General features: G+C 34.7%; 1 protein-coding gene across 3 annotated transcripts in view; it reads left to right on the top strand.

The window, feature by feature from the left end:
* Positions 1 to 13592, top strand: part of LOC143079396 (uncharacterized) — a 344537-nt gene that overhangs the window by 197080 nt on the left and 133865 nt on the right. For 2 of the 3 annotated variants that reach the window (XM_076254710.1, XM_076254709.1), the window contains exons 3-4: positions 4692 to 4928; positions 5667 to 5920. The exons of the other annotated variant lie outside the window; for it this stretch is intronic. In XM_076254710.1, the coding sequence (XP_076110825.1) occupies positions 4692 to 4928; positions 5667 to 5905 (476 nt within the window). In that variant the 3' untranslated portion in view covers positions 5906 to 5920. Of the gene's footprint in view, positions 1 to 4691; positions 4929 to 5666; positions 5921 to 13592 lie in introns of those variants that run through there. 3 annotated transcript variants of the gene reach the window in all.

The following is a 13592-nucleotide window of genomic DNA, read 5'->3' as shown; positions in this document are numbered from 1 at the left end:
CTTAAGACAAATATATATATATTTAATGAATATATATTAGAAATTAGATAGGGACTGAAAATAAAGAAGAAGTTTAAACGTCCATTTAGCAAGACACCTAGCACATATGATGGACTACGATAAGGAGTTTCTTTTAGCATATATTGTACCACCCGACTGCCCTGTTAATCGGGACCAGGGGTTTCCTAGCTTAAGCGTAAGTCACATCTAATGAACTTCTTAGCTTTCTGTTACTCGTAATTGCTAAACGTCCAAATATTCCATGCATACTTAGTTTGAGAGTAGTGTGTTATGAGACTGCCCTCCGTAATCTAAAGTATGGAGCCTGTAATCCCCTCTAATCTTCTTAAGCCAGCTTATAATCCCCTCTAATCTTCTTAAGCCAGCTTATGGTACGATTTAAAGCAGCTTATGATGCAACTTTAAGCAGCTTATTATGCAATCAATCGGATAAAGATAATCCTTATCTTTTAATCTAGATTAGTGCTCCTCAATGTTTTTGTTCCTTTAAGCACATCATTGTGCAATCAATCGGATTAAGATAATCCTTATCTTTTAATCTAGATTAGTGCTCCTCAATGTTTTGTTCCTTTTTTTATCCCGATAAGAGTTAACAATTGCTAATTATAATCTATTTGTTTTCGTATTAGAGAACCGAGTATTAACCCTTTTAATCCTGATTAGGATAAACAAATGCTAATTATAATATATTTGTTTTCGGATTAGAGAAACGACTCTTAATTTATATCCTAGATTAGAGGAATCCCTTTTGATAATTAACCAGTTGTTTCCAGACAATCAAAATCCAATTGTTTTCGAACTTAATTAGCGGATCCTTTGTTTGAATAAAGGGAATTAATTGTAACGGAAGGAGAGACAGGCTATTTTTTATTTTTACAGGAAATACTCTACACAACAGATTGCAAGAGAGAAGAAATATTAACAAACCGCTAACTGTATTTTCTAACAAACTAGTTGAGATAAGGATATTTAAAAAAATGAAAAAAGTTTTCTTTCTTTCTCTTTGTAAATTCTTGATATTATTTTCTTTCTTTTCTCAATTAGTTTGTTTAAAAATAAACACCTCGTTGTCTCATCTATATATAGTTTCTTTAAACACAAAATAATAACACATTTCATGTATTAATCATTTATTTAAAATATTCTAGATTGTATTTGTTTTTTTTTAATTAAAACATTTAAATTGTAACCATTTTTTTCTCTTCTTTTTTATTGTAAATATACTGTTTATGTCTCGTTGCACATACATTTTCTTTTAGGTTTCCAAATTAGTTTCTGTCTTTTTTGTCTTTTTATTCCGTTGGATGTATTCATTGTCACTATCTTCACTGTATTCATCTGTTTCTTCTTTCTCCTTATTTTCTTCTTCTGTTTTCTTTTCTTTATAAGAGGTAGACTCGAATCGTACTTTGTTTGTTTTTTCGACATTCCTAAACAAACAAAGTGGAATGTTAGTAGACTTCAGAAATTGGTAGAATTGATGTATACCAGCTGTTAGTTTTCTACGACCAATTGGAACTGTTGAATCACGTATCAAGTCAACGATATGAGTGTTTGAAATAACTTTTCCGTCAATGCAAACTTCACCTTGTTCGTCCCACTTAATAGATGGTTGTTTTTGTAAGTAAAACAAAAGTCGCAAGGCTTTGTCTTTATATCTAGATGGAATAGTGATATTGATTAACGATTGTAAATCATCATGTAACGGTTTCTGGTCATAAGAAAGATTGTGTTGGTCATTGTCTCGAGGTGGAGTGTCATTTAACACCACTTCCGCTTTCGATTGATCTTCGTTTTGTTTTTGTAAGACAGCCTCGAATTTATGTTTAGGAATAAGAATCATTTCCTTCGTCATTTTAAGTGAGCAAGCACAATCTTTACTACTATAGGAATGAGATTTGATCGATACTTTAAAAGAAGTCTCTTTCGTTGTAAACGTTGGGTGTCCTCGGCAGTGATTTTACGAATAACCGTTTTGTACTCCAACAGTTTCTTTTTATTTAGCGGAGATAGTGTAACGACTCCATGTAAAATGTTGTATATACATTCTAGTAGGATCTTAAATTGTTCGTTATTCATCGTTTTTATCATTGCGAGTCTTTGTTGATCCTCAGCGGAAGCCAATAAGGATAGAAAATTAACGTGTCTAATCACTTGCTTACTCATAGCTATTATGTATTATTTCGGAAGAAAAACCACACAGTTCTCTCCAATGAATATATTTGTTCTAAGTAAATAAAGTTTGTCTGTGTGAGCGCTCAAATCAATCGTCAAGTATCCGTACTTTTTTTTGGTGGCGAGTTCGTAGGCCGACATGAAATATTTCACCTGACCTGGTAAAATTTGTTTAGCAAGTACGGTTAACTGGTGTTGATCACGATGATTTTTCAGACAAATAATGTAAGATGCATTCAGGGAAATGGTGCGCATGAATTTACCCGGAGAATGATATAAATTCTGAGTAAGCATTAAAAGACTTATGTTTTGATGATGAGATTTTACCGTAAATAAATTTAAAACTTCCACATCGTTCACTGCTGTTGCGAGCAAATCGTCTAAAACCAGAAGCATGTGTTCCCTTTTTTCTGACCATGCATCCACTTGATCACTGCTTGGTAAACCTTCATGAAAAGTTATATTGTTTATTTCTTTTTCCATACTTGTGAATAATTCTTGATAAACAGAATAGCAATATACAATTTTTACAGGAGGGGATGAAAACATACCCCCAGCTTGTTTAATTATGCGAAAAGTCAACATAGTTTTTCCACTTTGTGTCGGTCCCACAATTAAAATAGAACATGGTGCTTGGAAAGGTAAAAGCGTACGATCTCCACTTGACATGGTCTGAGTTTTTTCAGTTTTTATTTTCCCACAAATGACTGAAATAAAGTTTAAGTTCGAGTTTTATATGTTTGATACATAAGTATTTTTTGTTGATTTTTCTTTTTACATGTATTTAGCTCCTTTTTTATATTTTGGTATGGTTTTTTTTACGTGTTTGGCATCGGTGTTCCTTTTTGACGTGTTAAGCTTCCGTTCTCAACCAACAATGCAAAAACTGTTAAAAATCATTTGACCACAGAATATTGAAAACCAACATTGTAAAACCAAATCGTGAAAGAAAAGCCTCAGTTCTACCAACAAATTTCAAAAAGAAAACAAGTTGAGAAATATTTATTGAACGCACAAAATTTCAAACATGAATACAAGAATATAAATAATAAATGAAATTACATACAATGTACAATATATGAAGAAATTTTAAAAAAATAAAAATGTCATATTAAGTTTTCACGTGATTTGATTCTTTTTTCCATTAAACGGTTAACATTGTCTTTTATTGTTTGACTACGTAGTCTGTCCAATACGATCACGTTAAGTAGGAAGTAATTGCACACAAATTCTGAAGACATGTTCAGTTTTTTTACGTCTTCTCTGAATTTAATCAACACATCTAAAAGTAAAAACGAACGACATGCTGTTTCAAAATGTCTTTCCAAGTGCTCCTGCTCGCTTTTCATCAAACATTCGTGGTTATGTTGACTGGGGTGTTCAACTTGGCAACCAGAACACGTTTCTTTCGTTTTCTTTGTAATCAATTCCTGTAACACCTCGGCAAAAGAATAGATCAAGACTGTAGTTAGAAGCTTCTTCTCCATGCCCGACATGGCGATTGTTCTCAAAACAAATGAAGTTTAGTGATCTTCAATAAAAGAATGTAGAAACACTATACTCTCTTTCAGATTACACAATTTTAGCCACACGTCTCTGTTGATTTTGATTTTTTTACCCTTTACAACGATATGAATGAATGTCTTTTGCTGTAGTCGTCTTCCTGTTTTCTTAATAATTACTTTAGTCTCGTCGTCAATGGTAAACACAGCTTCTCTCTTCAATAAATTTGTGTCGAGGTGTTCGTAATCACATTTGGTTGCTTCTCTCACCAAATCAATTTGACACTGAGTCATGATGACTGTGGTGTTTTTATATACGGTGATTTAAATACAGGTATATTCATGCGTAGGGTCATATTCGTGCAAACCTATAGATAGATGAGAGCTCTAAACATAAAAAGATACTTTCACTCGCTAACTATTTTTTTTTTTTTATAAATATGTTATGAATATATAATGCCATATGCACATTTAATATTTGTTAAAAATCATTGTTATGTTGTATCTTATTTTGTTGCATTAAAAATTACAACAAATGTCATAACATAAATAATCTTCTTCCTTTAGAATAGGCCTTGGGTTGAAGTCATAAAACAGTGCTTGGTGCACAAAAATCTAGTTCGAAACATGAAATTAAGCATTTTGATTGGTTGGTTTTGGAGTATTAGTATAAAAAACTGACTCGAAAGTTTAATGACTTCAAGGCCAGGTACTCGTTGAAAATAATCTATTTTTGTAGATTCAAAGGAAATTGAGGATATGACATTACTAGGGTCATGATAAGGTTGAAGTTATCTAAACGGATGCTTAAACATAACACGTTTGCTAATGCTTGAGTAAAAATCTACAACACTTATTCAAAGACGTGCTGTCTCAACCACTGGTATTTTAATTCCTAAAATTATTTTGTGATATCTTTTTCATCGTTGCATACAAATAAATAATCTGAATAATAACGTTTTTAATAAGATAATTACCCTTAAAATTATTCAGGCCAGGCTGGTGGTAACCTTTACACTAACAAAGGAGGAGGTTCAAACTACCTCTGTTTACCGAGTGATCCTGAAAATGGTAAAGCAAACTCCTATGCTAATGAAGGATTATATGGTGCCGAGTATCAGATACATGCCGACACTAAACCATCAGGTTTACCTGCTAGTTTGGTCGAAAAAGAGGTCTCGTGTGCTGTATGCAGGCGGAAAGGAAGAGTTTCTGTTTTAATGATACCAGGTAATTTCATTTTAGATATTTGCTTGTACTATTATTTGAAAAGTTTAATAAATATGCTTTAAAATATTTGGTGTAATATAAACCTACATTGTCACAACTTATTGTTGATTATAAGGTTTAATATGAAATAATCTTAAATCCAACTGCTTTAAGTTATGCTTTATTCTTTATTATTGCAATCATTATTTCAAAGTATAAAGTATAAATTAAATATGTTTTAATATAGAAATTGCATATTTTAAATCTACTTTTTTTATGCCCCATCTACGATAGTAGAGGGGCATTATGTTTTCTGGTCTGTGCCTCCGTTCGTTCGTCCGTCCGTCTGTGCGTCCGTCTGTGCGTCCGTTCGCTTCGGGTTAAAGTTTTTGGTCAAGGTAGTTTTTGAAGAAGTTGAAGTCCAATCAACTTGAAACTTAGTACACATGTTCCCCATGATATAATCTTTCTAATTTTAATGCCAAATTATAGTTTTGATCCCAATTTCGTGGTCCACTGAACATAGAAAATGATAGTGCGAAGTTCAGGTTAAAGTTTTTGGTCAAGGTAGTTTTTGATGAAGTTAAAGTTAAATCACTTGAAACTTAGTACACATGTTCCCTATGATATGATTTTTCTAATTGTAATTCCAAATTAAAGGTTTGACCCCAATTTTCACGGTCCACTGAACATAGAAAATGATAGTGCGAGTGGGGCATCCGTGTACTATGGACACATTCTTGTTTATTTTTAATTTAGGGAGGAAGTCTTGTTACAAAGGATGGCAATCCGAGTACAGTGGTTTTTTTATGAGTGAATACAAAACTCACAACAATAAAGACTATATCTGTATGGACGGAGACGCAAAACCACTAGACAATCGAGCATCCAATGAAAATGGTGCTTTGGTTTATCCCATCAGAACGAAATGTGGTAGTCTGAGATGTCCCCCATACAAAGATGATACTGAAGTGCTTTGTACCGTTTGTACAAAATAAAAAATAAATATAACATTCAATGGTTTTTTTTACTTATTTCCTATGTAAAAGTTTATTTTACAGGGTAGTATACTGTACCTCAATTTAACGTCAAACGTGAATAACTGGTTTCTTTATCATATGATATAAGTTTGTGTATGCTGGTTTGTTGATATTGAGGATAATAGGGTGTGCTGTTATTCTAGGTTTTTATGAGAGACAGGTTAATCAAATTGCTTATTATTGTTTAGATTTTTTACTTGGGTTAGTTATGATGTAAAAATCTAGCGCCATTTTACAAAATAGATTCAATATCTAATGTTTGTTATGTTTTAAGGGACATCTGGGGTGATAGATTAGTCTAAAACGTTTAATCACAAAAATACTGAACTACGAGGAAAACTCAAATGGAAAAGACCCTTATCAAATGGCAAAATCAAAAGCATAAATAAAAAAAAACATCAATCGAATGGACAACAACTGTCATATTCCTGACTTGGTACAGGCATTTTCTTATGTAGAAAATGGTGGATTGAACCTGGTTTTATAGCAATAAACTCAGTGATACTTCAGTATCACTAGCCTTTCAACACTGAGGATGTAAGTTAAAATCCGGGAAATGTCAGATATGTTCAAATTTAATCTTTGTAAACTAGTATTGTCAGTTTTCTTATCGAGAATTGGTGGTTTTCCCCGGGCACTCCAGCTTCCTCCGCCAATAAAACTGAATGCCACCCACGACGAAATACAATAGTGCTAAAAATAGAGGTAAATGCCTATCAATTTACCAATCGCTATGTTTTACGTTGTCTCTTCATCAGAATTCTTACTAATGACTTTAGCATGAAAATGAAACTTTACATATTATGTGAGTCCGAAGCACTTACGGGATTTACTTTCATTAGGAACACTCAAACTGAGGCTTTTGAAAGTGAAGAATCGGTCAGAAAAGGAATAGCCTAATTCAAAATTAGCAAGAAAGAGTTAAATTTCTGTATCTATAAATTGAGAATTGAAGACGAAAAAACATGTTATAACATATAAAAACATGTTTCATTTTTTAAAATAAATAAGGCCGTTAGTTTTCTCGTTTAAATTGTTTTACATTGTCATTTCGAGATATGTGGTATGGTCTTTGCTCATTGTTGAAGGCCGTACGGTGACCTATACATGTAGTTGTTAATTTCTGTGTTATTTTGGACTCTTGTGTAGAGTTGTCTCATTGGCAATCATACCACATCTTCTTTTTTTATATAAATCCTGTCAGTACTGAAGAAAATACTACTGAGCTGATGGGTTATTAATTAAGGAACTTGCATTCAACCAGACGTGGTATCGACCAAACACTAGTAATTGATGAACAAGATCACAATTGTTATATCTTAACGGGAAACAAATAAATGGTGTTCTGCTTTGTTTGCAATCTTGCTAGAAAATCTAGAAGTTATCATGATTCCCTTTAAAAATAGCACACGATAAGCACTCTGTCGTCCTTTGTCATTAAGTCCAAGTGTTCGAAACAACGGGTTTGATAACTTAAGTATCTCTTGCTTGATATCAATAAAATAATTTACTTTAAAATAAAACCCCAGAAAAAACAAGACTATTGCCATTCAGGGCCATAGGTCAAGGTTTTTTTGAAATATTTTGATTCGACAAACTGTTTCCTGATGGAAACTTGAGTTTTCCCTTAATTGATTGGATTGGATAATAACGGCGGAATATACAGGACGTGAAAGGAATCCTATTGATTTTGAAAGTCAAGAGGTCAAAGTTTAAGGTCCTTGTTACGTAATATAAAAATAATTGAAATACCAACCGGGAAAAGAAAGAAGCATATTGGTTATGGGATCAACAAATGCAAAGGGTCATGGTCACTGTAGCTTGAAATAAAACAAAAGTTGATTTTGGTGCTGTATCAAACTATTAGTTGTATCAATATGTATAATCATTATGATGAAAAAAGCAACAATAGTGCACGGTCCCTTAAAGCATATACATGTATTTGAAACCTTGAAATACAATTGTTTCTCTGAATTTAAACCATTGCGGTGCCTATTCATTAACTGTAGATTTTTTTTTAGAATCAACGTTCTCTAATTAGTTATCAAAGGTACCAGGTTTATATTTAAGTACGCTAGACGCGCATTTCGTCTCCACAAGACTCATCAATGACGCTCAGATCTGAAAATTTATAAAACCTAAATCCGTCGCTGAAATGGGCTCACTAGATTATATTCTATATTATACTATCGTTTCCTATGTGTACCTAATTAAGTTTGAATTGACTAATTTACTGATTTCTGTTCACTAATGGAATTATTTTTAAAATTTACCTTCAATTTTTAAAATTCTGTATTCCTTCACTGGGTATCCAACCCGTCTATTACGTGTTACTGACATCAACATATCGACGAAACCTCTGGGCTACCAATTGGTTACAATTTAAATGTCTATTTCACATATATAAATTAGGGATGTAAAACTCGGTGAAGATTTATTAATCAAGTATTCCACCTCGTATAACCCCGATACAAATGATTCGAGTTGAGCATCCCGTGAACAACTGAGGTTAAACAGAATAACAATTACACTTTTAAGCTAAGTCCTTTAATATTTCTCATGATATTTTGGGTCAGTATATTCTATGATATGTCACTTATATCGTATTTTTTTTATATAGTTTTTCTAAAGACTAAAATTAACAAAACGCACGACCTTGGCAATAGTAAAAGTATGTTTTCTATTTTTAATCGTTATAAATTCTAAGTTTCACGTACCTTTTATTGTTGCACACATACATTTTGAAAATCTCATCGTTTAAAGTAAATAAAACACTTAAAGTTCTAGATATTTATGCTATATAGAAAACAAAAAGTGCATCTGTTTATGATACCAGACTTGACATACTCGCCAGATTCATTTATTGATTGATTGTTTTTGCTACACGTCCAGTGGCATATATTTCATGCATGTGTAGGACGAGAACAAATTTGAAAGTGAAATAACAAAACAACACAAACTCCAACAAGAAAAAATCAAACCTAAAAGTCCCTTATCAAACGGCAAATAAAATCTCAAACACAATAAACATGCCAAACGAATATTAAACAATTGTCAATTTCCTGACGTGATACAATAATTTCCTTCTGCAGGATATGGTTGATTTAACCTTAGTCGATAGATAACTTAACTTTTCACTTTAAGTCCCAGTCCCACTAGACCACGATCGCACCACGCTCACCACGATCTGAAATAAATAAAGATCGTGGTGAGGTCGCGGTATGAGCGGCATGAAAATGTAAATTTGAGTTGCTTTCACGATGCTACTACGTCCTCATTACGCTTCTACAACGATCCCGCTACGATTATACCACGTTCTCACCGCGCTTATTCTACGACCTCACCACGCTTATCAAGATCTGTCTACGCTCATCACGTTCTCACTACGACCGTACCACGAGTTATCCGATTGCAACACGATCTTACCACGCTTCTTCTGCGATTATAGCACGTTCTTACCACGATTATACCGCGATCTTACTACGCTCTCAGCAATAACGTCAACATTGTGTTCCATATGAATACAGTTCCATTCCTTCTATTTCTGATTAATACGTAGATTTCTCGAAAACAATAGTCATGCCACTAAAATCTACTAGAACACGTGGGCGTGGTGGTAGGGGTTGATGTAGAGGCAGAGGGAGCTCTGATAGTAACGAATCTTGATCAAGTAGTTATGTCGGACCGACCAATCCGACCTACATTAAAACCTATTGCTGGTCCATAAAGCTGAAATGACGATATTTTAGTGAACGATAGCAGAGATTACACAGATGTGTCAATAGATATAAGAAGATGTGGTATGAGTGCCAATGAGACAACTCTCCATCGCCAAGTAACTATTTTAAAAAGTAAACCATTATAGGCCAAGGAACGGCCTTCAACACGGAGCCTTGGCTCACACCGAACAGCAAGCTATAAAGGGTCTCCAAAATTTCTAGTGTAAAACCATACAAACGGGAAAATCAACGGGTTAATCTATATGAAAACGAGAAGTATGGTTGAGCCGTAAAAGAAAATGAACAAGAAGTCCCAATTACATACAGACAAACAAAACCTTGAGAGATTTAATATATTTAATGTGAAAATGACAATGAGAATGATGAGTGTAGTATGAACGTAGTCAGGTCGTAAGAAGAGCGTGGCGAGAACGGCAAGGGCGTGCTAGAATCGTACTATGGTCGTGAATAGCGTGGTATAGTCGTAGTGGAAGCGTAGTTGGGTCGCAGTGAGAACGTGATGGTCGTAGTGAGGTCGTAATAACGTCGCAATGAGATCGTAGCGCAGTTTCTCCGAATAGAATCACGCTTTCGCTACGTTCTCGCTACGATAATACAGCGACCTTTGCGATCTTACTACGATCTTTGTGCGCTCTCACTACGCTTCTACTACGACCTGTTTTCGGCACGACCGTACCACGATTGTTTTGAACATGTTCAAAGTTAGCCACGCTCATCACGATCTTGAAGACCTCACCACGACCGTGATACGACCTTACTGCGATCTACACGATCGTACTACGATCATCAAAATTTGCATTGTTTTCACAGATCGTAGTGCGATCGTGGTCTTGTGGGAGTGGGATATTAAGCCCAAGTCCCACTAGACCACGATCGCACCACGCTCACCGCGATCTAAAATAAATTCAGATCGTGGTGAGGTCGCGGTATGAGCGGCATGAAAATGTAAATTTGAGTTGCTTTCACGAAGCTACTACGTCCTAATTACGCTTCAACATCGATCCCGCTACGATTATAACACGTTCTCACCGCGCTTATTCTGCGACCTCACTACGCTTATCAAGATCTTTCTACGCTCATCACGTTCTCACTACGACCATACCACGAGTTATCCGATTGCAACACGATCTTACCACGCTTCTTCTGCGATTATAGCACGTTCTAACCACGATTATACCGCGATCTTACTACGCTCTCAGCAATAACGTCAACATCGTGTTCCATATGAATACAGTTCCATTCCTTTTATTTCTGACTGATACGTAGATTTTTTAAAAACAATATAGTCATGCCACCAAAATCTACTAGAACATGTGGGCGTGGTGGTAAGGGTTGATTAAGAGGCAGAGGGAGCTCTGATAGTATCATATCTTGATCAAGCAGAGATGTCGGACCGACCAATCCGACCTAAATTAAAACCTATTGCTGGTCTATAAAGCTGAGATTTTTGTGAACGATAGCAGAGATGACACAGATGTGTCAATAGATATAGGAAGATGTGGTGTGAGTGCCAATGAGACAAATCTCCATCGCCAAGTAACTATTTTTAAAAGTAAACCATTATAGGGCAAGGAACGGCCTTCAACACGGAGCCTTGGCTCACACCGAACAGCAAGCTATAAAGGGTCTCCAAAATTACTAGTGTAAAACCATTCAAACCATATAGGGAAAAACCAACGGTCTAATCTAAATGAAAACGAGAAGCATGGTTGAGTCGTAAGAGAAAATGAACAAGAAGTCCAAATTACATACAGACAAACAAAACCTTGAGAGATTTAATATATTCTATGTGAAAATGACAATGAGAATGATGATCGTAGTATGAACGAAGTCAGGTCGTAAGAAGAGCGTGATGAGGACGACAAGGGCGTGCTAGAATCATACTATGGTCGTGAATAGCGTGGTATAGTCGTAGTGGAAGCGTAGTTGGGTCGCAGTGTGAACGCGATGGTCGTAGTGAGGTCGTAATAACGTCGCAATGAGATCGTAGCGCAGTTTCTCCGAATAAAATCACGCTTTCGCTACGCTCTCGCTACGATGGTACAGCGGCCTTGGCGATCTTACTACGATCTTAGTGCGCTCTCACTACGCTTCTACTACGACCTGAGTTCGCCATGACTGCACCACGATTGTTTTAAACATGTTCAAAGTTAGCCACGCTCATCATGATCTTGTAGAATGATCACCACGACCGTGATACGACCTTACTGCGATCTACAAGATCGTACTACGATCATCAAAGTTTGCATTTTTTTCACAGATCGTAGTGTGATCGTGGCCTAGTGGGACTGCGGTATAAACAGACAAATAAAATTCCAATTTAGTGACAACAATGTTAGTTTAGAATGATGACCATACTAATGCATATCAACACAAATAATTGCAGACCAATACTAATGCATATCAACACAAATAATTGCAGATCAATACTAATGCATATCAACACAAATAATTGCAGACCAATACTAATGCATATCATCACAAATAAATGCAGACCAATAATAATGCATATCATCACAAATAAATGCAGACAAATACTAATGCATATCATCGCAAATAAATGCAGACCAATACTAATGCATATCATCACATATAAATGCAGACCAATAATAATGCATATCATCACAAATAAATGCAGACCATTATTATATGACTATAAATTTTCTGTTTTCTCATTGGCTAAAAGCATAGGAAATCCTCTTTGATAAAACATTATATTCACCGCGTCAAAAATCACGAGAGGTTAATATAAGATTTGGAACAGCGTCCGTGTACCTAAATATAGAAACGGGGAATTCTTGTTAGCTATTTAAGGGATGTATAAATAAAATGGTTTTTAATTGGACGACCGAATAAATATCAACCAATCAGCGCTCTCGGCATAAAATCGTTTCGATCTAACAGACGACAGTTACATGTTTCCGACAACAAAGTATGGCTGGAGCAGCAGAAGTAGCTACTGAAAAAACGCTTTCCATCGTTAAATAATGAGGAAATTAAGAAGATTTTGATAGAAAAGGATTCTAAAAATACACGCCGATCAACAGATTCTAGCGTGAGGACATTTAAATCTTATTTAAGAGAGAAAAATCTACCTGAAGATTTCGAGAATTTGCCAAACAATGAATTGGACAGTATTTTGTTTAGATTTTATCCTGAGGCTCGCACGGAGAACGTTTTAATTATGCAGAATTAAATATGCCTAAAAATCAAACCCAAGCATAAAATAAAAACAGTCTAGGCAAAATACCATCTAACCAAGGATATATTTCACAATCTAAAAATATGAAAATGACACTGAGAACTAAAGAGTCATATAATAAAGCAATTGTTGATTTCTGATATCAGTTGATACAATGATTTATCAACCCCAGATGTGATATTCACCTCGGCCGTTGGCCTTGGTGAATATCACATCTCTGGGGTTGATCTTGGTGAATATCACATCTCTGGGGTTGATAAATCATTGTATCAACCTCATCAAAAGTCAATAATTGTATAATAATAATGCATATCATCACATATAAATGCAGACCAATAATAATGCATATCGTCACAAATAAATGCAGATCAATACTAATGCATATCATCACAAATAAATGCAGACCAATAATAATGCAGATCATCACAAATAAATGCAGACCAATAATAATGCATATCATCACAAATAAATGCAGACCAATACTGATGTATATCATCACAAATAAATGCAGACCAATAATAATGCATATCATCACAAATAAATGCAGATCAATACTAATGCATATCATCACAAATAAATGCAGACCAATAATAATACATATCATCACAAATAAATGCAGATCAATACTAATGCATATCATCACATATAAATGCAGACCAATACTAATGCATATCATCACAAATAAATGCAGACCAATAATAAT

Source organism: Mytilus galloprovincialis, chromosome 6, assembly GCF_965363235.1.
Source record: "Mytilus galloprovincialis chromosome 6, xbMytGall1.hap1.1, whole genome shotgun sequence".
Taxonomy (NCBI): Eukaryota; Metazoa; Mollusca; class Bivalvia; order Mytilida; family Mytilidae; genus Mytilus; species Mytilus galloprovincialis.
Note: the sequence above shows the minus strand (reverse complement) of the source record. Positions and strands in the feature narration are given on the sequence as shown.